The 25,281-nt window shown below is 38.8% G+C and overlaps 1 protein-coding gene across 2 annotated transcripts; it reads left to right on the top strand.

Annotated features, from left to right (window-relative positions):
• Positions 1 to 1,498: 1,498 nt before the first annotated feature.
• Positions 1,499 to 25,026, top strand: PUM3 (pumilio RNA binding family member 3). Of its 2 annotated transcripts, none has more exons than XM_077790379.1 (18): positions 1,499 to 1,568; positions 1,779 to 1,885; positions 3,704 to 3,886; positions 5,547 to 5,682; positions 6,432 to 6,507; positions 7,180 to 7,273; positions 7,484 to 7,550; positions 8,090 to 8,264; positions 9,872 to 9,975; positions 10,481 to 10,559; positions 12,232 to 12,330; positions 13,547 to 13,600; positions 15,148 to 15,228; positions 17,091 to 17,233; positions 17,907 to 18,129; positions 19,185 to 19,272; positions 21,138 to 21,228; positions 24,776 to 25,026. In XM_077790379.1, the coding sequence occupies exons 2-18, from the start codon at positions 1,789 to 1,791 to the stop codon at positions 24,903 to 24,905; spliced, it is 1,920 nt and encodes a 639-aa protein (XP_077646505.1). In that variant the 5' UTR covers positions 1,499 to 1,568; positions 1,779 to 1,788; the 3' UTR covers positions 24,906 to 25,026. The 2 variants fall into 2 exon arrangements, with proteins under 2 accessions (XP_077646505.1, XP_077646506.1); XM_077790380.1 differs by lacking the exon at positions 1,499 to 1,568 and adding an exon at positions 1,583 to 1,654.
• The last annotated feature ends 255 nt before the right edge of the window (positions 25,027 to 25,281 follow it).

Raw genomic sequence — 25,281 nt, 5'->3', positions numbered from 1 at the left:
AAGATAATAAATCTTATGTTTAATGGCCTCTGAACAAAAGTCAGTGTTAAGCTTTTACTTTGAATTGCTATTTTCATTTGATTTTTTTCTGCAGTAAACATTTGTGTGTATCTGTGAAGAAATCCCAATCTTTAGCATTTCTTCAGTGGTGCAAGGGGAAGCAGAGACTTGTTTTCATAGTTATGGGTAGTTCTCTATGCTGAGGTGATACAGTTAACACTACAGAGATCCTCAAATGTACATTAATCAAACACTCATGAAAGCATTGATAAGGGACGATATTACCACAAAGCATGAAATACACCCAAGTTAAGGAAATAGCACAGAACTGAAGAAGATACTTCCTCTAAAATAAATCATTATCACACAAAATCCCAGCAGAAAAAAAAAAAAATATTTCCTATGCTAATAAGTATCTCTTGAGAGCAGGAACATGTGGTGACCAGTGACTGGACCTGAGGGAATGGCTGAAGTTGCATCAGGGAAGGTTTAGCAGAAAAAGAATGCTCACCCAGAGGGTGGCTGGGCAATGGAAGGGTCCCCAGGGAAGTGGTGGCAGCACCAAGCTTGATGGAGGCATTTAAGGAGGCATTTGGACAATGCTCTCAGATATATGGTGTGATTCTGGGGGGTATCTGTGCAGCACCTCGAGTTGGACTTGATAATCCTTTTGGGTCCCTTTCAACTCAGCGCATCATATGACTCTGTGAACAGAATTCTCTCAGCCTTTCCTCCTAAGAGATGCTGCAGTCCCTCAGTCACCTCTCGTACTCTCTGTCGGACCTGCCCCAGGAGCTCCACGTCCCCCTTGTCCTGAGGAGCCCAGAACTGGACACAGCGCTCCAGGTGTGGCCTCAGCAGGGCTGAGCAGGATCACCTCCTTGGACCTGCTGGGAACACTGCTCCTAATGCTGCCCAGGACGCCACTGGCCACAAGGGCACACTGCTGGCTGACGGAGCCTTGCTGTCCGGCGGGTCCCGCTCTGCAGGGCCGCACCCGGGTGTCCCGGTGTCCCGGGTATCCGGGCCTGTCCCGGTGTCCGGATGTCCCGGTGTCCGCGTGTCCCGGTGTCCCGGTGTCCGGATGTCCGGGTGTCCCCGTGTCCCGGTGTCCCGGTGTCCGGATGTCCGGGTGTCCCGATGTCCCGGTGTCCCGGTGTCCCGGTGCCCGGTGTCCCGGTGTCCCGGTGTCCGGATGTCCCGGTGTCCCGGTGTCCCGGTGCCCGGTGCCCGGTGTCCGCGTGTCCCGGTGTCCCGGTGTCCGGATGTCCCGGTGTCCGGATGTCCGGATGTCCCGATGTCCCGGTGTCCGGGTGTCCCGGTGTCCGGATGTCCGGATGTCCCGATGTCCCGATGTCCCGGTGTCCCGGTGTCCCGGTGCCCGGTGTCCGCGTGTCCCGCGCTGTCCCCGCCCCGCAGCCGGCGGCAGCGCGGCACTGTCGCGCGGCAGCGCGCGGCGGCCAATGGGGAGCGGCGGCCGCTCTCGCGGCCGGCGGGCGCGGCAGGGCCGCACGTGCGCGGGAGCGGCGGGGCCGGGGAGCCGGGACGGCGGCGCTGGGGCCGAGCCTGCCTGTCTGCCTGTCTGTCTGACTGTCCGTCTGTCTGACTGCCTGCCCGCCTGCCCGCCTGCCTGCCCGCCTGCCTGCGGCCTCTGGTACCCCACCGTCGGCTGGGAGGGTTTGACTCCGCCGCGGGTGCTAACCAGGAGGCGCGGGCTCCCCTTCCCTCACGGGCGAGCCGCGGCTGTCCATTAATGTTGTCTTTTGCTCCGTTTGCAGTGTTGCCGCGATGGATAACAAGGGTAAAAAGAAGTTCGCGGGGAAGAGCGGAAAAGGACCTGGTGGAAAAGCGCCGCACGGGAAAAGGCGATTTAAAAAAGATAATGGTAGGAGGGGGGAAGGGTCGTCAGTAGGAGCCCTGACTTAATGGCTATGCTTGTGTACTGGCATGCTTGGAGTTCTTTATTTTTTTCTCCCTTGGTAAATTCATGTTTTGAAACTATTAGTTTGGCAGATGAGTAACAGGAAGTGGGTGATGTCTGCCTGGACTTCAGTAAGACTTTACAGTGTCTTCTCTGCTTTGAGATCTTGGCAGAGGTGCTGATGAATTAAGGGCTGCAAGAGCTGTTGATGAGGTGGATTGAAAAGCAGCTGAATGGCTGGGTCCAGAGACTGGTGTGCCTTTGGAGCCCGCTGGTTACAGTGGGCCCCAGGAGCGGGTACAAGGTCGAGCTTACTTCAGCAGCTTCATGGAGGGCCCAGATGATGGGGCAAAGTGCAACATCCTCAGATTTACAGGTGACACAGAGCTGCAAGGAGTGTTAGATGCGCCAGAGGGTCGTGCTGCCCTCCAGGGGGATGTCAGCAGGTCGGACCAGTGGGATGGCAGAGGCCTGGTGAAGTTTCTCAAGGAACAAAGGACAGAGTCCTTGAAGGGAGCAGCTCCATGATGCACTCGAAAATACCGGGGAAAACCCAGGGGCTCCTGTTGGTCAGAGCTGAACATGAATCAGCAGTGTGCTCTGGTGGCTAGCTACATCCTGGGCTGTGTTAAGGGGAGTGCTATCAGCAGATTGCGGGCTGTGACCCTTGCCCTCTCCTCAGCCCTGGTGAGGCTTCACCTGAAGTGCTGTGTCCCATCTCTGGCTCTTCAGTGCAATAGAGATAAGGGACGTGCTGGGGAGAGCCCAGTGAAGGGCAAAGATGATGAAGGGCATCTCTTCTGGTAGGAAAGGCTGAGACATTTGGGTCAGTTCAGCCTATCCCAGAGAAAAGACAAGGCTGAGGGGGGTTCTACTCAATGTATACAGGTGTCTGAAGGGAGGGTTCAAAGACAGAGCCAGCCTTTTTCTGGTAGTGTCCAGTGGCAGGACCAGAGAACAGTGGGTACAAACTAAAACACAGGAGATTTCCTCTCAATATCAGGAAAACCTTTTTTACTCTGGGAGTGACTGTGCATGGGCATAGGTTGCCCCAGGAGATGGTGAAGTTTACCACTTTGGAGATAGTCAAAAGTCACACAAATGTGGTCCTGGGCAACTGGTTTTGGGTGTCCTTACTTGAGCAGGAGGGTTGGACCAGATGACTTTGAGAGGTGCCTCCCAGCCACAGACATTCTCTAACTCTGTCTTGTATTCAAAATTGTACTGACTGTATGAGCCACTAATTTGCTGAAATGCTTTAAACAAGCCCTTCATCTCTGTTTGATTCACCTAAAATATTCTCAGTTAAAATTTGAAGTTGATAAACTTTTGATTCTAGACTTGGCATTCCTACATTAAGACAAAATTATCTAAGAGGTGAAGCTAGATGGGAACCTGCTGTGGGTTAGGATTGAGAAGATGCCTTTCACTGCTGCCTTAGAACACATGATGTTGAAACAGCTCTGATCATGAAAAGTGTGGGGATTTATGACTTTGATGTTGAGGATGGTGAAATTGTTAGTATGGAGTAATTCTTTTTATGCCTGAGCTGTTACACTGCGGTCCAGAAGATAATGCTTGGGCAAACTTCCCTAGGGAAAATGTACACACCCAGGGGGTGCAGTGAAAACACCAGCTTTGAGAAGCACATAAGAATTTTTTTTAAATATAGAAGTGTTATTAGAAAGTAGTTTAATTCTTGTTACAGTATTTTTTTTTTATTATTTTGAAGCCACAGTAGCTATATGATAGCATTTTAACTTCTTTTGTGTTGGTTAATAGATTCAGGTCCACCAAAGAAAGTCTTTAACAAAGGAGATAAGGAAGGAAAGCCTAAATCCATTTCCAAGACATTTGTTAAAGGACAGTTAAAACCTGGAAAAGCTACTGTCAAACAATTCAAGAATAAACAGCAACCAGAAAAGTTTGCAAAGAAGAGAAAACTCCAGAATGGTGAAGAGGGAGGTGAGCAGATTTGTAAGCATGGTTATCAAGGGAAACCAGGTTTTGGGAAACACATTGTTCATCTAGATCTTCCTATTTCTGTCTGCCTTTCCAAATTGGCTGAATAACTCCACGTTTACTTCTTGTTTAATCTTTGTTGTGGGAAAAATTACTTCATTTGACTAAGCTTGAGGCTTAGTCAAGTAATGAAAATCAAGAGTTTGGAGTTTTTTTGGAAGTCAAAAGCAAAGACACAGTAGCAAATTTTAAAATAGCCATACCATCCTAAAGCTCTCTTTATTTTAATGCCATCATTAAGTGGTCAGCTAGAAACTGGCAGTTGTTACAGACGATTTGCAAATGCAGAGCTTTTCATAGCGTGTTTTGGACTGTTCCAAAAGTACTTGCTATAAGCTTTGCAACAGAAATTCTTGAAACAAAGTTGTTTATCCTTTACATTATTTCCTTTCTGTGGTCCAGACTATCTGATCACATCCTCTAAGAGAAAAACATAATGTGTGTTAACACTGCTTTTACGTTTTACTACTTTTTTTTCTTTCTGGTGTTTATACCCAAAGCCTAAATAGTTGTCTGGCTCTATCATGTTTAAATGGATTCATTTTGTCCCACCCTGTTCTCTAAAGTAAAGCTCTACTGGAGCAGTTAATCAGTGTTGTAAAACGGGAAGTAGGATCTTAAATGAGCGGTTCTGAAGTTCTGCAGAAATATGTCATTTGTTTGAAGGACAGTAGATTATGTCAAATTTTTTATTATTGCTGTTCTTTTATGTTTGCAGAATGGCTTCACGTGAAATATGCACTAGATAGCTGAAAATCTAATAACAGTAGAATGTTTTTATTAGGCTGCTTTAAAAAAAGGGGAAACTCACAGCAAACCTTTAAATACTGTTCATAAGTAAATGAAAGCCTCTGTGTATTGCACTGATCTCAAAGCATTACAAATTTTTCTTGTCACTGTTGCATCTGGAGAGTGATATAAAAATCAATAATGTGCTTTGTAAAAAAGAAAGCATGGATTTTTGAATGGGTAAAACAGTTAAGTACATACTGCTAAATACCAATGAACAGTGCTTTAAGCTCTAAAAATTTTGGATGATGTCTTTAATGGGGCCCTTTTATAACGTTATTTTGCTGCAATTTGTTGTGTGGCAGTGTACAAGGGTTGTATAGTAAAATACCATGCTTAAGGAATTTGACTGAGTAAAAAGATTAGGCATGTAAGAAGGGGGTTAATTTTTTTTCTTTTATAGAGTTTTCAAATATGTATCTTTGAGTTAGTGTTCTCCTTTTGGGAGAGGGGAAAGGTATGCGAGAATTAGGAGTGAACTAAAACAGGAGAATTGCTGGGGCACCCATAGCTACTAAGTACATCTTCAGTCAGTTTTCAAGCTATTAAGGGATTTGTGATGCATCCTGTGACAGTTTTGAGGAAAATTAATTGTTTATCTTGTTCTCCCAGTAGTCTAGAAGTGGTGATTACTAGATTAGCATATTTATTCAAGATGTATAATTTCATGTTAGCTACCTGCGTAACTGCAGGCAAAAGTCCTGAATAGTTAGCAAATCAAGTCATAGAACTGCCACAGTTTAGATTTCTAAAGAATTCTATTGCTGCTCTTTTACCTATTGACTGTACAAAATATATTTATTTTTTTCCTAAGGGTCAGATTCTAAGAAGCCAAAATGGACTGACTTCAAAAAGGAAAAGAAGGAGTTAAAGCTAACCAGACAAATTAATGATAAAAGTAATTATGACATAATTGTAAAAGCTAAGCAAATATGGGAAAGCATGAGAAGGTAATGACTTTTTTTCTCCCACTCTATTGGCTTTTAGTCATATATTGCCAGAATACTCTCTTTCTCATCTTGTAATTATATAAAATTTTATTTAAAAACTGAATATCTTTGGTTGAAAAGTAAATTTTTAAAAATTCAAATCGCAAGCAATTTTGATGGTAGATCAAACAGAGTATGGTAACCTGTGGTCTTAGGAATGTCTGGATTGAACTTGTATTTTGGGCTAAAATTTATAAATTTGTGAGCAATTGCTTAAGAAATTGCATTTTTTTGAACCCTGAAATAGAGAGCATACACTGATTCACCCTGATCCTGCAGTGGGATCACTGCATGAGTTTTAAGTAAAAGTTCATTGTCTCTATCTGAGATGGTAATTCTAGAGCTGGTGCCCCATGTCAACAAGAAAAGTTAATATTGCTTATTCTAAGTGTTTGTGCTTTGCAGGCTTACAGATTTTTAGACCTGTAAGCAGCTGACTACAAATTTGAGTTTACATTTCAAAAGCTGTTTTTACTCAAAAAAGGAATAAACTTAAAGTGTGGAATTCTGGTTTATTTCCACAAACTGAAACAGCTTAATCACATCTCTGTACAGGGTTAATGAATGACAATATAAATTTGCATTGGCAGAAGCCAACCTGGTTTGATTTGTACTGTCGTGTTTCTTAATTTATAGATACAAGTGAATCATACTACAAAAAAGCTGCTTCCTCAATTAGAATTGTTATACTAGATTTTTTTTGCTTGTAGGAAGAAATGCGATAAGGCGAAACGAGAAAAGCTGATGAATGAACTACAGAAGCTTCTTCATGGGAAAATTAAAAATGTAAGAAAAAACTAATGGTATAGTGCACAAATTCACAAGTTCTTCTTTAAAGAATGGTGAAACTGTGAATAAAAAGAATAAAAACAGGACAGTAGTCCTGGGATGCCTTGACTGTTAGCTGGCTATTGTAAAAAGCTGCCAAGTAGCTTTAGTTCCATGAAATTTGATGTTAGCTGGCATTCATGAACTCAAGGGGTTTAATTAGTCACAACTATTGCTTTGCAATTTTCTAGGGAAGTTAGTATCCTCATACTTAATTATACTAAACAATCTTTCTACTTTATTCTTGAAATGTAAAAATTTACAATGAAGAGCATGTTGAGACTTCCATACTGAAGTGGAAATGTTTCATCATAGTTCCTCTGAAATGATAAAGAAGAGGGACAAAATGGAGATACCATTTAATGGTTTTATTTTGATATGTCCTTATATACATGTCCTTAATTGTCAGCAACTGTTGTCCTGTTGTCTTATTTTCTTTGATAGAGTACTTGTGAAGGGGTAAAAATCTGTAAGTCTTGGGTTTGTTATAAGCAGGTAACTGCTTTTCTAATTTTATAATTGGCATTACATGTGGCATGAAACTATACCAGAGAGCACATACATTAAAATAATTATGGCACATACTGCCTTTTGAATGGCCTAGAGTAACAAAATATCTCTGTCCTATAGCTGGCATTTGCACACGATTCAACCCGTGTGATCCAGTGCTTTATTCAGTATGGTAATGAGAAGCAAAAGCAAGAGACATTTGAAGAATTGAAAGGTATTTTCATTTTACTTATATACTTCTGTATTGTGCTTGGGATGCATTTTAACAAGCCGTGTTGTCTTCTGTTAAATATTTTAACCTTTTTTTCTGAACTGATACATCATTTCTAGTGAACTCTTCATACTTATTTAAATAATGACTTATCATTGCATGGAGTTAAAGTAGTGAAAAATAAACCAGCTGAATGTTTCTCTCTTATTCTAGATAGCCTAGTAGAGTTGAGCAAGTCAAAATATTCCAGAAATATTGTGAAGAAGTTTCTTATGTATGGGTGAGTATCAAGTGAATTTGCTCATCAGTGTTGTTTCATTTCCAGTGTGAATGCTTCTTAATCTACAGTGGATCTATCATGAATAAAAAATATCTCTGGAAACATCTTTGTAATACTATGGAGTAAAAGCAGGGGAGTGCTATTGGTGTTTTTCTTTTTGCAAGAAGTAAAACTAATGCTGTACATGTCAAGGAAAACATGACCAAAAAATGGTTAGATTTATTGTCAGAGTTGATCTTTGCTGTATATAAAACACCGGCTTTTGAAATTTTTCTTTGCTAAGCATTTGAGGATGGTATTTGTTTTTCTCTCGAATTTATTCACTGTTTACTTTCCATCAAAATGCCTTACAATTTCTCCACACCTGGCTTTCTTTACATATTTTTTCTAGTGCCATAAGGCTGATTCAGATTCATAAATTTAATGGGTTCTATGATAAAACTTGCTACCTAAATATGTACCTAAAAATAAAACTATCAATAGCTAAGTTTATCTCTGGAGGTTTTAACTCTTGCTATTTGTATTTCCCTGTAAAACAGGACAAAAGCACAAGTTGCAGAAATAATAAAAAGTTTTAAAGGCCATGTGAAAAAAATGCTCCGTCATGCTGAAGCATCTGCTGTGGTGGAATATGCATATAATGACAAAGCCATTCTGGAGCAGAGGAATATGCTGACAGAAGAACTATATGGGAACACTTTCCAGGTTTACAAGGTGGTATTTCAATACTTTATAGTTTAAGATTATTTAGCCCATAAGGTGTTGTGTTTGTAGGGCCTTACCTATCTTACTTACTATTTCTTTTAATTACATTTCTTTCTGTCAGGTGTCCAAAGGTAGTCTAGTTTACCATGTTTAAATGTAATTATTACTTGCACAATTCTAGTTTAGATGAAATTGTAGTGAGTTGTTTTAGTTTGTACTATGTAAGATATGCTGTGTTCATGTATGAGCTTGCTCTGCTCATCCAAGACAGTTTGTTCTTCCATAGTTTCAGTTCTCATAGTGTCTAGGCTGATACCATCCTTGCTGAGGTAGGACTTAGGTGTAATTCTTCATTAATACTGTAGATGACTCTTGGTCAGAACTAATGTCTTATAAAACTGAATGTGGGCAGAGCGAGCCGATATCCACATAGAGTGTTCAGTTTAGGCTTAATTTTTCTCTTTGTTTTCTTTTTCCATGGAAGCTGTAGAGTTTGAGTCCAAGCTCCACTGAAATCTAGGTCTATGGTAAAGCCTCACCAGGCAGTTGGAACTGTCTTAAAAACTACAACCCCCATTCTTTTGGATTCTGTTTGTAATTTTTGCTGACTCATAAAGTTGATATCCATTAGGGTTAGGAAGTTTGCTACAAAGTACAGAACTGTTTTACACAATTACTAACTCCACTCTAATACCCTTTTCACCTGTTCACTTATAATCAAGATTTCTGTTAAAATTAAGAGCTCATTTCTGAACCTGTATTTTCTTAACATTGTAAGTTATTATAAGCTATTGTAAGTTTTAGTTAGGCATTTTGCAACACTGAGTAGTAGAGACGTGTGTTTGTTGTGATTATGGGCTGTAATTTGTACTGAGAGTCAAACAGCCTATGAAATGAAGTGCACTGTTAGCTTCCACGATTCTGGTATTTTTGGCATAACTGCTTTAAGTAGCCATACATTGTGGTGCAAAATCAAGATCCAGCACAATGTAGGCTTATAAAAAATTGCAATGTAGTCTTTAAAAAATAGCAGGGATGGTTTAAAAAATATTTCTTCTAATTGTCTATCCAGTCTGAGTTTTCTTCTAATAGCAGATTATTTTACAAGAGTTACCAGTGTAATTCTTCTGTTAAGATACCAGGAAGTACTTATATGTGTAAGGTATATGGTATATATTCCCCCACTGTGCTATTCCTGAACTGGAATCTCCTTTGTTAGCGTCTCAGTTCATTTACTTGTTGTGTTGCCCTCTGATGTGTGCTTAAAGCAGGATTTCTGCTTAGCTCAGGAGCACCTTAACACCAGTTTTATGTATTTTGCCTTGTATCTGGCATGAAGAGCTGATAAAACTGGCAAAAAGCAGCTCAGGCTATAGAAGTGGGTTTTGTTTGCTAATGAGGAATATTTAATTTATAGAAACAAGTTTACAGCTTCTTACATACTCCAAAAAGGTAGCTTTTTATTTTTAAAATGGTAAAAATTCTAAGTTTTGCAGAAATTAATGTTGTTTTTGGCATTCCTGACATGTGATTGAAAAAGGTCTAAGTATTGTCATTTTCTATGAACTCCGATTCTTACTGGTATGAGTAAAGCTCTGATTGTGCATTCATTTCAGACACCAGCTGTCCCAACACTGGACAAAGTGCTAGAAGCTCAACCTGAAAAGAGAGAGGCCATCTTGGATGAAATGAAGCAGATTCTTACACCAATGGCACAAAAGTAAGGACAAAAATAAGCTGAATGTGACAGTCTAGCTCAAACCAGTTTGTTTCTGACATACAAACAATGACACTGGTATATTTTAAGTTCAGATGACAGTGATAGTGATACACTTTTAAGCTGTAATGTTGCTGTGCTGAATAGTCTATGGTTTTGTCTCAGGTGTTATAATGAATATCTTCCCTTAATTTTGAACTCTCCTTCTATGAATTAAAGTGGCCTCTGTCCCAGTCAGACACTTGGTAGAAATGTTGCACTGTCGTATATTTCTATAACACATTATTAGATATGCTTCTCCAATGAAGAAATTACATTCTATAATTTGTACGTTTTGTTAGAATCTTCCACTTACTGTAAATCTGAAAACATCTGAATCCAAAATGACCATGTGTTTTTTGCTCATCACGCTGCCTAACTTTTTAAAATACAATTGAGGCATTCCTAACATAATTTTAAATGATTGTTTGTGGGGAACTTTTGCTTATTTTTATCTATCCAAATACAGAGAGGCGGTGATAAAGCATTCACTGGTACATAAAGTATTTTTGGACTTTTTCACTTACGCTCTTCCAAAACAAAGATCTGTAAGTATCTTTATTTCACTTTTTGTCTTCTTTTGCCTTTTGTTTTTTATCTTCTTGTGAAAATGTTGTAAGTTAACGTGACAAAAATACATCTTTCATTAAAAGAGTTCTGCACATTTGGTGATTCTAGATAGAGCATATCTAGATAGATAGTAATGTAGTATGGAGATTATAGTCAGAGTGAACTTTCAAGTGTTTGTGATACTTGAATTTATAAAATAAAGTGAGATGGCGTTGATGTTTCCTCTCTTCTGCTAAATGACCTTCCTCAATAGCTGGAGAATATAATTAAAGTGAGGACCATTGCTTGCAGTAGTTCAGCTTTCTAGTGTGTTGTTTCTTAACAATTTGCAGTGATTGTCCAAAAATCTCTTGACCAAAATACAGTGAGATTGGCCTTTCTGTCAGCAACCAAAACTTTGTTTGCTATGTGTGTATTAAATTGCAAGTTTAAGATTACATCAGACATTCTTGTATTTAGGACTAAATGTGACATGGTTTAAGCTGTTATCCTGTTTGACTTTACCTGTCTTCAAGGTGTGTCCATCAGCCTCACCATGGTTCTGCAGCTCAGAACCATCTCACTTCAGGCAGAGCCTTCTAAACTCACTTGTCTCTTGCTTCTTTCTGCCAGACTGGACTCCCTGAATATTTACTTCTTTGTTACTGTTAATAAACCCAAAGCTAAGGGTAGGGAAGTGGGCTATTCGGAGCCTATTCTGAGTCCAAATCTTCAGAGCTTAGAACATTCCTGTACATGGTTTTATGTAATGCTGTGGCTGAGAGTGCATTTGGATTCGCAGGCTTGCATGAATCAGGGGAATAAGATTGTATCCTCTTGCTTGGCTTTCTGTGCAAATGTGCTAGTATATGGACGTGCTCTTTGGAGTTTAGAAAGCCCTTCTGCAGATCTGTTCCTACCTGTGCTTGCAGGTAGTGACACCAATTGAGTTGTGACTGAGCAGTTTGTAAATAATTGGTAAAATGCTTGGAACCTTTGGCTAGAGAGCAAGAAGAACTAGGGATAGAAAGATGCATAGATGGGAGCTGCATTTCGAGGAAATCTGTTCGACAGTAGCAGGACTAGTATCTAGTAACCCAAGAGAGTGTAATTTTATTTGATTTGATTTTTTTCTTTGGCTGTTGTGTTGTCAGATAGCTTCAGAAAACTTCATTCCTTTGATATGAAGACAAAACTTTTGGCTATGTCTTGTAATATCTGATTTATAATGTAACCTGTTACTTCAATGACTTTAGTTAGTCATTGGCTAATACTCTGTATGTATGAATATGCGTCAGCTGTCAAGATTTCTTCCTAAGTTAATGGTTGTCTTTTTCTCTAATTTCTGTCTCGGTTCTGAGCACCCTTTCTTGAATTTTTTGTAATAGGACAGCTGACAATCTTCAGTACAATTGAGATTTCATGGCATGATTATAATGAACAGTGCAATTTTAAAGAGAGAAAGCATGTGTCATTGACAGTCTTTAGGACTTCTCTTGAGGCAGTTTTTCATAGGTCAGGGAAATGAGAGTGGTTCTGTAGTGGTTCTCCAGTGATGGACAGTAGAGCAGTATCATGTAAGCAGACAAAATAATTCTCTCTCACCCACCTGCCTTGAGTTCCTCAAGCCTTTTCTTTCACCTTTTTGCTTTATCACCTTTTCTTCCCCAGGAAATGATAGAAGCTATCAGAGAGGCTGTCATCTACCTGGCACACACTCATGATGGAGCCCGAGTAGCAATGCACTGTTTATGGCATGGCACTCCCAAGGTAGTGTTTGGTTTCCCTCTACTTAGTTCTCTCTGCCCATATGGGTCCTTCTGCTTGTGCCCGAGTAGCAATGCACTGTTTATGGCATGGCACTCCCAAGGTAGTGTTTGGTTTCCCTCTATTTAGTTCTCTCTGCCCATATGGGTCCTTCTGCTTGTGCACATTTTCAAGCAATTAATAATTAGAGAGCAAGGTTAAATACTGGCTCCTCTTTATCTCTTGGCAAACTTAAAACTTGTTTTTTGTGAATCAAAAGCTTTCATAGAAGTTTTATAGTGGAAGCATCTCCTTTTATTTTTAGCAAAGGTTTTGGCAGCGACACATGGAGTAATTTTTCCCCTGTAAGTTTATTGGTATTTGTCCCATGGATTTCTTAATATAAGTGAAATTGACTGTAGGGAGCGGACAGTAAAGAAGTCATAATGTGAAACCATGTTTGGCTTTGGAATACTAAGACTGGCAAAATGTTATAGGAAGTGTGGTTTAGTTCCATCAGCTGATACAGTATCCAGAAATACTTCTGTATTTTGTCATTACATCTTGGAAATACTGTAATGCCTCCTATGTTTTCCTATATTAAAAAAAAAAAAATTACTTATTAAAGTAGTCCAGTTGTTAAAGAATGCAGAAAAGATTAAGTTCCTAGGATCTAGGCGTAGAAACAGATCTAGAGAAGACTGAGCAGTGATTCCAAAAGCGTAGAAACAGATCTAGAGAAGACTGAGCAGTGATTCCAAAAGCCAAAAATACAGGGAGGAAATTTTCTGACAAAATATTCTTGCTAGTAATAAAGGTTTAAACCAAGCTAGAATTTCAAATTCTGTTGAATATGTTTCTTTCCAAATGCAGAGCTGAAATGCATTCTTCTTTAATTAATGGACAAAATATGAATGAACATATTTCATACATATGAGTGATGGTTTGAGGATTTTTGTTTGCTGTGGTATTTTCCAAGTTTTTTTGACATGTCCCATTGGTGATCTGGACTTGTAAATCTACCACAGGATCTCTCTGGGATCAAGTCACAGTTCAGGTTTAACTTCCCATACTGGTTCTGGGTGTAAACTATTAGAATATGTGTGAGTCTTTGGTAAATGCCTTTGCCTTAGAAAGAAAATTGAAGATTATCTTTTTGAAAGGTGTAAATAGCAGTTTAGTTACTCAGAATCACTGGTATTCTAGGCTCATTTGAGTTTCCTTTTTTTCTTTTGGATAGGACAGGAAAGTCATTGTGAAAACTATGAAGACATATATTGAAAAAATAGCAACGGTGAGTGTTCATTAACGATTTAATTCATAGTGTCAGAAATTAATGATTTGATAAGCTAGCTTAAATGTTCTTTGGTACTGGGAACAACTTTGAGATCGTAATAAAACTAGTCTTAAAATAGCAGTGATATATTAAATAATATAAAATAATTGAACTGTATGGAATATTTAGAGCCAAGAAGCTTCATTGTGAGCACTACATGTAGTACTGTGGTTTGTTATGGCTGAGTTCATCATTATTCCTCAATTTTCTTTCTACTTTTTATTTTGTTGTTCCCAGCTTTGTATTACATCTTTATATGGCTCATTGGTTAATTCTCCTTGGTTGGGAGTAAAACAGCCTATATAGAAAGGAGGAAGAAAAATCAAGATATGCTGGAGATGTCGTTGCAAAAGCTCCCTGAATATGTGTATTTCTTAGAAAAAACTCAATATTTTTTTCAAGTAGGAAGCTTCAAAATACACTGGCATACAATGGAAAAAGTCTGTTTTATTTTTTAATGAATAGCATATGTGTTTGGAGACTGAAGCACCAGCAGAGTAACAGTTGAAACCAGATTTCATGGAGTTGGGCAAAACTGTAGCTGTAAAGAAGAGCTTTTTAAACTTTCCTTCCTGGTTGCTGTGGCTTTTTTATTTGCTAATAGTTACTGTGGTCTCACACAGTGGCCTCCAAGCATTTTGATCACATCCTGGGCATGCATCCCCAATATATATATTTTTGTATCAATTACATGCCTTTACTACTATAACAGTGTACATTGTAATATAAATAGAAAATTTGAAAAGATGAGATAAAAATAACCAGGGGCTATTCTTATTTTTTATTTATGGTGCCAAAAATATTTTCTTAACCACCATGGATTGTCTTGTGCAATCCACTTTGAGGTCCACTGGTCTAAGTAATGTTTCTCTCCATAATTTTCCACTAGAATAAATGAGTTGTGTCATTTTATAAATTATATATGATATGGAAATATGAGACAGTGGGTAAATAATAGCTGACACAACACTGGAGCACAGAAGATCTGGCTTCATTTTGATGTCGAACCTCACTGACATACAGGTGAATTCATTTGTGCCCTTTTGAGTGTACTGGAGACTTGATCTCCAGCAATTCAGTAAACACTGTATGCTCATTGCAGAGATATGATCTCCAAAAACATTGTATGTGACTTAGTTCACTTCTGAGTAAATCAACAATAGAAATAAAGTCTGTATGTAATGTTGCTGTAGGGAAAACATTATTATTTCAAATGTTGATAATACAGTAGGACTAGGTTAATAGCTTGAATGTGATAAAGCAGTGTATCCACTTGAAATGGAAGATCTACCTTTGTTTTAACAACATATTTCTCTTAACAAGCCTTGCTTTTGGAGAGAAACCTAAATGTTGGACTTCTCTCATTCTGTGACAGTAGGCAGAATTTGCTTGTTCTTCATGCTGTGTTATGTTTGAGACAAATCCTCAGAAATCCTGATTCTAAGTCAGTTAGTATATTCATTAAATAATGACTGCATGTGGTTTCTGGTGTCTCATCTTTGCAGGGTGAATTTTCTCATCTGGTCTTGCTGGCAGCATTTGATTGCATTGATGACACTAAACTTGTGAAGCAGTTAATTATATCAGTAAGTAATTGAATTTCTCCTAAAATAGTATATTAAATAGTGTCAATGTGTTTGTCAGTGTATAGGAGGATGAAAGTAGGAATCCATCTGCTTTTTTAGATTATTTAAATACTTCCCATCTTTTCTGTTTCATTATATTTATGTATCATGATTCGTTTTTTTCTTTTCCTAGCAGACCGTAGCACTTTCAGACATAATTTTAATTATTTATTTGAATTAATTTTTAAGCTAGGCTCAGTACTTGCTGAAATTTTCCTTTTTACTACACATTCATTCTGGATAAGGGGTGACTGGAGATTCTTTAAAGTCAGTGCCTTTTATCATAGAAGTTTGAGTTTTACTAGTATTTCTAGAGATAAAATATGTGGAAAACTTCAGAATGATGATAGTATCTTATTGATTTTACATGCAAAACTATTTGCATCCTCTCAACAGAGAAATTCACATTGATGTACATGTTGTAATCTGCAGTAGTACTCATGCAAGAGCTGTAAGGGCTGATGGTTTTAGGGGAAGTGGCAGGGAGGTAAAGATGAGGCAAATCTTCTGTGTGTGGAGAAGGAATATGAGGAGAAAGTGTTCTGATGAGGCTTGTTTTGCAAAGTAGGAACAATTCTTCCCTTGTGCCATTTTGTATAGAGTGCGATTGGGATTTTGTACCCAATCACAGGTATTTGGCCCTGGAACTGTGCCTAATGGGTCTGGAGAGATGAAAGCATCTTCATGTGGAGGTGGCTTTTGTTCCTCAAGGATTTCAGCTGTGATTGCAGCTGGGTTTGTTTCCCAGAGCCAGGTCTGGAATGTTACAACTTCTGGGAAAGGTCTAAGGAAATAAGTTGTGACATCTGAGCTTAGTATGAGATATTTGACCTGTTCCTGTACTGTGTGGCATGCACTCTGCTTTCTGGAGAGTTTATTAGTTCAGATACTATGTCTTTAGCTGAGCTTCCAAGATGTCATTGAATTACAGAATCATCTGAGATCAAGAATTAATCCATTATCAAAGGTAATGGAATGTTTTACTCTTTGGTCATCCTACATCAATCTGTAAGGAAAATGGAGAGCAAGTCGTGGTCTTTGCACATACACAATTGTCCCGTCAGAGTTTACGTGTGGCCAAGAATGGGGAAAGGATGGCAGGAAGAGGAAAAAAAAATCTTAGGATCAAAACCAGCTCTTCAGATAGGAAATGAAAACTAGTAGCAGATGATGCAGTAGAGGCGTCTTAAAATCAAGTACTGAAGCATATTCAGTAGAGGAAACCAATCCTTAAAATTATTTCAAACAGCAGTTAGACTTCAAAAATACTTTATTAGAGATTATCATTCTATCTATTAAAAAAAATGGCTTTAGGAAGGTAAAAAAAATAGTAAAACTTAAGAGGGAGAAAAAGCAAGGGTTGGTTTTTTTTTGTTTTGGGGGCATTTCTGCTGGTTTTAAGGTTCTTTTTGTAGTCCTGCAAAATTCATCATTTATGTGGGTTGGCTGTATAGCAGAGAATTTGTAGGTAAAGGAGGGTTTTAAGCTGTCTAAATCCTGTGGAGGAAAGTTTTTTCTCGTCATAATTTGTCAGGTCCACAGAATCTTAATCTTGGACTAAAGTCCATGTGTGGTGCTTTGAACTTTCATATGTCATTGGAACTGTACATTGAGCGCTCAGCATGTGTAAGGATTCAGGCAGATTTCAGCACAAAATCCCTCTCTTTCATGAGGACTCCAAAAAGATGGAGACATTACCAACAAGAGATAGTGTGTCTCTGTCATTTAGAGTTTCTCCTGGTACTTCTTCACAGTTCTAATACTGATAGTGACCAAGAACTGTATTTCATTAATGGTTTTTTGTGGTCTGTTTACTCCCACAGGAAATAAAGGCTTCTTTGCCTGATATAATAAACAACAAGTATGGAAAGAAGGTCTTGTTGTACTTGCTAAGTCCTAGAGATCCTGCACATTTTGTTCCAGAAATCATTGCACTTCTGCAACAGGGAGATGGAAATGCCTATAGGTAACTCAATCGTGAAGGCTACATAATTTTTCTTAAGAGTCCAGAAGAAGTCATGTAACTTTTTGTCATGATTTAATTTCAACTTTTCTTCATAATAAATCTAAGTAATGTAAATATATATAAATAATACATATTTTTCCCCTTCTGTGAAGGACAAATATTGTGCTATATTTTGTGTGTCACCTCATGTATCAAATTCAGTGTAGAAGAAAATTTGTAGTATGCACTACTGGTGCTTTGGGTGGCATAAAAGTATATCTCAAAATCTAGCAATAAAACCGGAAATTCTTAATTTGGTTTCAGTCTCTGGTATTTACATTGATGCTTACTAGCTTTTCATGAAGGAGCAATTCTAGATGACTAGTAAACTGTGTAAGAAATGCATCTCCATAGCTGAGATAACAAAATGAAAAGAAATAGTAAATGTTACTTACAAGAAAAAACACTGGGGTTTTGAGACAGTCAGCTTTAAACACTTTTTCATTCCATGTGTTCTTAAGTTCTGTGTCCAACCTGCATTTAATTGTACATTAAACAGAGGGAACAATATGCCTGTATTTGAATCTAGCAGTAATTGAAATGTCTCCAATAGCACATACATTCTGAAGTTTCTTGTTACTTGATGTGCATACAGTGCAAACCTTCTGCAGTAGTGTGCTGTCTCTTTCTTCAGTAAGAAGAATACTGAACTCCGTCGCCATGAACTTCTGGAAGCCATTTCCTCACCTTTGCTAGAATATTTGCAAGAACATACCCAAGAAGTAGTGATAGACAAAGCTACTTTTGTCTTGGTTGCTGATATTTTAAGAACAGCTCTTGGTGACATCCAGCCTACACTAGATGCAATTGCTAAGTTGGCAGCTGAAGATCTGGTTCCAGGGGGCCGTGATGGACAGGTAATGTATAGAGGACAAGATGCTGAGATCTTGCATATCTTCTGCATTACTAAAATGAAATCTGGTCTTGTTTTCAAGACAGATTTAAGTCATCAATGTAAGTCATCAGTGTACTGCCCTGAGAACACTTACACATTAGATGTGATCCTTTTTTCTGACTTGTTGATTTCATAGTTTATTATTACTGCATCTGGAGAGATGGTGGCTTGAGCCAGCATTTCATATGAGTTGTAGGGCAAGGTGCTTCATGATCTTCAATCTTCAGAACTGCTTTAAACACTTAGTGGGAAGGTTGCTGACAAGCATGTTACACTGTCTTGTTTAATGACAGTGATACTGTGCAGTTAAGCAAAGTTTTCTAAGTCATTGGACTGTTTACACTGAGAGGGATGGGATCTCTTACTTTTCAGGTATGCGTATCTCCGTGCAAGGAAAGATCTTAGATAAGAGCTGTTTGTCTTCACAGGATGACCTTTTCTTCAAAGAGTGCCCCTCTCCTACTTTGTTAACTCGGTCAGATATGTGTCCATAGACAAGAAAACAAAAAACCACAATGTATGCTGTATTTAAGATAGATATCTTCAGATTTCCATAGTTGTGCTGTTTTAACTCTGTGTTTTGCATTCTTTGATACACATTTTATAAAACTTTAATGTGAACTACACTTGCTTTCTGTGACTTTCTGTGAACCATACTGTAGCTGATTTTCAAGTGTGGAAATGTGAAAGTTCTGGAACTTATGGCAGAAACAGACCAGGAGGTTCTGTTTATTAAGAATGAAGTTCTTGGAAGGGTGGATGAAATATTGGTTGATATAGTTTATATTATTGAAAGTTAAATGTTGCCGGGAAGATGGTAAGAGTTAAAATGCTCAGTTTAAATGAGTAACCAGAAACTTACATCAATCTTGTTGATATTAGCATAGGTCATGAATCAGTGTGATGGCAGAGTGAATAAATCAAGCAGGAATATTTATGGCCAGACATGTAAATGAATTTTGAACCAACATCACTAAATAATTTTGTTTTGGTTTGGTTTGTCTATTCCCTTTAAAGCTTCACATTGCAGAACATCCGGCAGGCCATCTAGTTTTGAAATGGTTAATAGAGCAAGATGAAAAAATGAGAGAAAATGGAAAAGAAGGTATGTGAGAAACACAGCTTTATTTGCACAGATTGACTTCAGAGTAGTTTTCTATCCGACCTCAAATAACATAGTTGCAGTTACTTCTTTGAGTATACTAGTATATGGAAAATTTAATGTTATTGTTTCTATCTTTTTGCTGTTGTGAACTGCTATACAAAAAGAGTATGTTGGCTTTTTTTTGCAATGCAAGCAGTGGTTGAGGTTTTTTCTTAGTGCTTTGGGGTGGAGTTCATTTCTATGCTTAAAATGTGTTGATAGTGTTGCTAAATTACATAGTAGTTTAAGGATAATTATAGAACAGTAAAGTCTTTGTTACAGGAGCCCCTATTTCATTAGTGCTTGTAAGCCTGGCTGTAATCTTTGCTCTCTTCATTAGTGCTGCTGGGTTAATGCTTTGTAACTGTTACTAAAATAATCTGTTACTAAAACAATAATTGTGCACAAAAATAGGACATCTCTGCTAGTTTATGTTCCATAAGGCAGATATTTGGCACAGATGTTCTCATCTTAATTTAGCTTTTAAACTTATGTTATTACATAACTGTAAAATCTTCTATGTGTATTACTCTATCCTAATAGTGATTACTTTTTCCTCATACAAAAAGCTCAAAAAATGAAAGCACATGGTTAGCAAAGTGTAATCTGAGGGAACTTCTCTACGTCTAATAGTTTTTATCTATGTAGAATGATCAGATCTTGTTAAACTATTTATTTTCCACTTACTACTTTCAGGTAGCCAGTATTTTCTTTAAAAATTTTATTTGTGTTTTAGTAAATGTTTCTAAAAGTAGGCTATTTTCCCACTTCTCAGGCAGATAATTGAAAATGTCCAAAAGAAAAGTTTTGTGAGTGTCTTTCAGAGATTTGCCTATCTGAAGTGATGATAGTAACCTGGATTTATTTCTGTAAAAATTGTACCATTTCCACTTTAATCATATGTGTCCCCTTTGGTTTCCTCCAAAAAGTACTATTCAGAATTGTTGCTCTGATTTTATTAAATTGTCATTAAACCCCAAACAAATTGTTATCACACAGGGAGCAAGTTGCACAAAGTCTGACCTGTATTCAGGTGGAATTAGGATCTAAAGGGACAGTGAAAAATAGCTTCAGTGTTTGGAGGCTGGTGTTTGTTGGGGTTGGGTGGGGTTTTTTGCATTGTTTACTGGTAAGTTTGCTCAGCATGCCAAGTTGTAAGAACAGTTTCCTTGCAGTTCAGTTCTTTAAGTTCAGCTGGGGCCTTGAAGTCAGCCTAGGTTGATGTAATGAGTCAATTTAGGCTTTCAGAGCCACTGAAGAAATAGAGTCCTGGAGCATCAGTAGAGCTAAAAAAGATAATGTTTTTGCATCCATTAAGGATTAGCTCTGAACTTTTAAATAACTTCTGTTCAAATTATTTTCCTTCAGTTGTAGAGTCAGATGCTTACAATGTAGCATTTTTCAACAGACATGTTTATGTATTTAATATATTGGATACCATGATCTGTTCAACAAGAATGAGTCTGTGATTCTTGTGAGTTCTCTCTTTGGACTGGATGCCTTCTCTAAGATATTAATAGCCTTTTATGCCCTTTTTAAAAAACAAAAAAGTTTGCATACTTTATAATAGTAAACTGTCACACAGTGCTGCTGTTGTCTAACAAATTCTATGCAGTACTTGGAAGTAGTCTAACATCTATAAAGGTCTGCATTGCATTGTACAGTCAATTATTTTGGGGGGCAGAACTTCGTGAATACTTGGGGGACTAAAACCTATTTGGTTAAATCAAAACTACAGAGAACTTTCAACAGGCTTCTTTGTAGAAAGGTATTGTCTCATTTTTTTCATTTTTTTTCTTCCCCTGCTTCCTTCCCCCATTTTGCAGTTTGCTTTGGAAGAACACTGGTGGAACATGTTGGTATTGAGAATCTGAAGACCTGGGCAGAAATAAATCGAGGCGCCATTATTCTTTGTTGGTAAGTGTGGCACCTGCTACTTCTGATTAGATTACCTTGTTAATTTCTTGAACAGCTGAGAGAACATCAATTGAAATTTCTACCAACAAAATTACATTCAGTGTGTGCTATCTTGAATGCACAAGATGCATTTGTTCCATTTCATGTCACACTTGCTTACCTCACTATCACATGGCAATTAACCACATTTTTATTTAACTGTGTGCACTGAAGTCAAGTGACTACCTGAATTGTATAGCAGTGAATAATTTAGTCTGGTGTAAAGTAACAGCTGAGTTTTTAAAAACTTATTCATTTAAAAAGCCTAGATACTTCTTGTCGTGGTTAGACACTGACCAAATGCCAGGCACCCATGAAAGCCACTCACTCACACTCCCCTGCCACAGCTGGGCAGAGGAGAGAAAAAAAAATATCTAAGGGTTCGTGAGTTATGATAAAGGCTGAGTGAAAACACTCCAAGTGCAAAACTGGTTTAACTGAAAGGTGAATTTATTACTAACAGAATCAGTGGAGGATAATGATAAGTAAAATGAGCCCTGTAGCCCCACTTTCTTCCGTCCTTCCCACAGACAGCACAGGGAGACAGGGCATGAGGGTTTGGTCAGCTTGCCACCTGAGGCTTTCTTGTGCGGCTCAGGGACAGGAGTCCTTCCCCCGTGAGGCTGTGGGATCCCTCCCACAGGAGACAGATCTCCATGAACTTCCCTGGCGTGGGTCCACTCCCACGGGCACACAGTCCTCCCGAAACTGCTGCAGCATGGGTCACTCTGCCATGGGGTGCAGTCCTCCAAGGACAGGCTGCTCCAGCCTGGAAGCTCTCCACAGCCTCCCATGGACCACAGCCTCCTCCAGGCATCCACCCGCTCCAGCATGGGCACCTCCCCCATGGGCTGTGGGTGGATCCCTGCGTCCCCCATGGATCCCCAGGGGCTGCAGGGCACGGTGCTTCACCATGGTCTCACCAGGGCCTGCAGAGGAATTTCAGCTCTGGTGCCTGGGGCACCTCGTCCCCTCCTTCTGCACTGACCTAGGTGCTGCCATTGTTGTTTCCCTCACATGTTCTCACCTCCTCCTCTACTCTGGGCAGAAAAAAAACTGTGTATCTTCTTAGTTTTGAATTTCTTCTTAAATATATTGTCACAGAGGCATTAGCAACATCTCTCATTGGCCCAGTTTTGGCCAGCAGCATGTCCGTCCTCAGATGGACATCTGTCACATATGTGCAGATCTGAAACCTCAGAATTACTCAGTAAGTCCATTTGAAGATTTTTGGCTATCTTGTCATTTAAGCTTATTCCTCAGTTATAAGCAGTGCATGTGCTTGGCTTCTCAGTAACCTGGTACCCTCTGGACCTTCTCCTTTCCTTGCCCTACGTGTTTTTGATTGTAATAAAAACATATGGGGCTTGGTTCTGACTTAGTACCATCTTGAGGAGCCCAAAAGTAATGCAAGGACTCCCTGCATGCTCATATGTGTATTAAGTGGCATTAATTATCTATGAATGTGACAGATGCTTGCCTATTTGAATTCCTATATATGACTTTTCTGTATATTTTCAAATTTGTAAATGATGTGTAGCATCAGGATAGAACATGGATAAGAATGTACTTTACCAAATGTGTTACTGACTTCCTTTATTTCTGTAATCTGTGGAAGTTAGGTTTTACATCCACAAAATACATAGGTGCCAGCTTTCTAGACCTTGTAAGAACTTACAGAATAGTAATTTAAAAACACCCCACTCTGTCACTGTGTTGGTCTTTTGGCTGTGTTAAATATGCAGATGTTATGTATTAAGAGCATTTTCTAGACATACCTGTGGTTACTATGAGTTTGAAAGCAGCATCACATATATAACTGTCAGAAGCTGGCATTCATTTTTAGAGATAAGTAAAGTGCAGTCCAGAGTGGCTTGCTACTCTTTATATGGTCCTTGTCTCTTTTGGTGAGTGAAACATACAAACCTTTCCATGTTAATTACCAATGTGTTCAGCACCTCCTTTTCCAGGATTCTGGAATTTCTTGATTTTATCAGGGGCACACGAGTCATAGAAGAGATAAGAAAATATCACCCTCCGCTGAATTCAGTTTTAAAGAAGGCCTCTTGATTAAATTGTACTGTTACTGCTAGAAGTGTAACACAATTTGCTGCTAAAGGTTGTTGTAAAGTCATAGTCATAGAAATAAATCTGGGAATTAGGTAGCTGAAAGTTGTGGTGTTGTCAGATGGACATGCAGTGCTTTTCTGCTTTGCCATCCAGCACAAGATTTGGTGCCCTAAAGGAGAGAAAATTTAAATCTGATCTTAAGCTACGTTAATTCCTTTATGTCTTCTTCTGATCAGTTTGCCATGTCTGATTATTGCTTAAAAAGTAGGTAAGAAATAAGCTTTTAGGTCAATGTAAATTTGGGAGCCACTTGGAAGAATCCTAGGGATTGTACTATCATGCAGCCTGCTTCATACCAGCACATGGGTGTTACAGTTTTTTTCTAGTCTTGGTTTATTTGTACATCAAACTTGTAGTTCTGATCTGGTTTGCACAAACTGGCTGCAGAAGACACTTTTCTAGCCAGTGTCCATTCATAATTTTGAAGTAGCAAATTAGGTATGTCATTAACTCAGCAGATCTTGTACTTCAAGAACATTTCACTGTTAACTGAAGAAAGGGAAAAGGACAGTCACTACTAAGCTGATAGTATTTTTTAGCTTATGATGAATTTCTTTGTTTCTGAGCAAGAGAATTTATCTGGGAAATCTGATTTGATTTCCAGAAGTAGTACCTAAAAGGAGAATAGAACTGGTAAAGCTTCATCGTTCTTCACTGACAGCAGCATGAAAGTACAATAGTGAAGGTGCTTGATGTATATTAGATGTACTGCACTGCATCCAGTTTTAGGACCTGCATTGCAAGAAAGACACCAAAAACTGGAGTGAATTCAATGGAAGGTGCTTGGTATAGTCATGGTCTGGGTCTCTTGGTTTGGAAAGAGAGGCTGTGGGGATCAAGTCTGTTTCAGCTGCGAAAAGGGGCAGCTTGTGGGCTCCTGGGAGCATCCCTGGCACCAACGTGATGGATGGAGAGCTGGTCCCTTTACAGCAATGTATGAGTGAAGAGCAAGAGGCAGTGGCACAGGCTTAAACACAAGAGGCTTACGCTGGAGATAAGAAAAAACCTTTTTCTCATGAGAGTGCTGCAGCAGTGGGGCTGGGGCCCAGGGGGTTGTGGCTGTCCCCAGCCTGGCAGGTTTGAAGCCCAGCCTGGGTGAAACCCAGAACAACTTGGTCTGACTCAGTATTTGAATGTGCACTGAATAGGTGTCAGCAGTTTCTTGTAGACTGATTTATCCTCTGTTGGCTGTGTTCTGATTTGGTGTTTCATATTTTATGGAATGTTTTGCATCTTTTTTATAGCAGGAGGTGATAGCATCTGGCTAGAACAATATCTTTTTAAATAGTTACAGTTTTCTATCATGGACAGCTTATTTTTCTATAACCTGCATGCTGACCTTTGATATCCTTCATTTTTTCATATCCTTTCCTTGCAGCCTTCTCCGAAGTACTGATGAAGAGGTGGCAAGCACAGTTAAAAAAGGATTAAAAAAGCTCATTCCAAAGCTGAAGCAGAATAAAAATGTAAAAGGAATAGAAGCATTACTGGAGAAACTGACTTCCTAGTGTAAATGAACCTAAAATATTTACATCCATGCAGTCAAGTGAGATTTGGTAAGATTTTGTACCATGGTTGTTTTAAGAAGCAGTGTATGCGCATTTGTATATTAAATAATTTCTAAAACAACTTGTCATTGTATTCATTCTGTTGTGCACAATAGAAGATTGTTCTCAGAGATTGAAATCTCAAGATTTAAGAGCTAATGGAAACTTCTGAACACATAATCAGGACATTCAGTCTTTCCTGATAACTTGCACAAAAATGTTTTAAGTGTTGTTAAAATTTGCATGTATGGTGTCATGGTTACCATAGAAACACAAGCATCTGTTCCGGACAACTATTTGGGCAACTATTTGTTTTAATCCCCTTCCCTCCTGGTTT

The sequence above is a fragment of the Lonchura striata genome, chromosome Z (genome assembly GCF_046129695.1).
Source record: "Lonchura striata isolate bLonStr1 chromosome Z, bLonStr1.mat, whole genome shotgun sequence".
NCBI classification, from domain to species: domain Eukaryota; kingdom Metazoa; phylum Chordata; class Aves; order Passeriformes; family Estrildidae; genus Lonchura; species Lonchura striata.
This window is presented reverse-complemented; position numbering and strand designations above follow the sequence as displayed.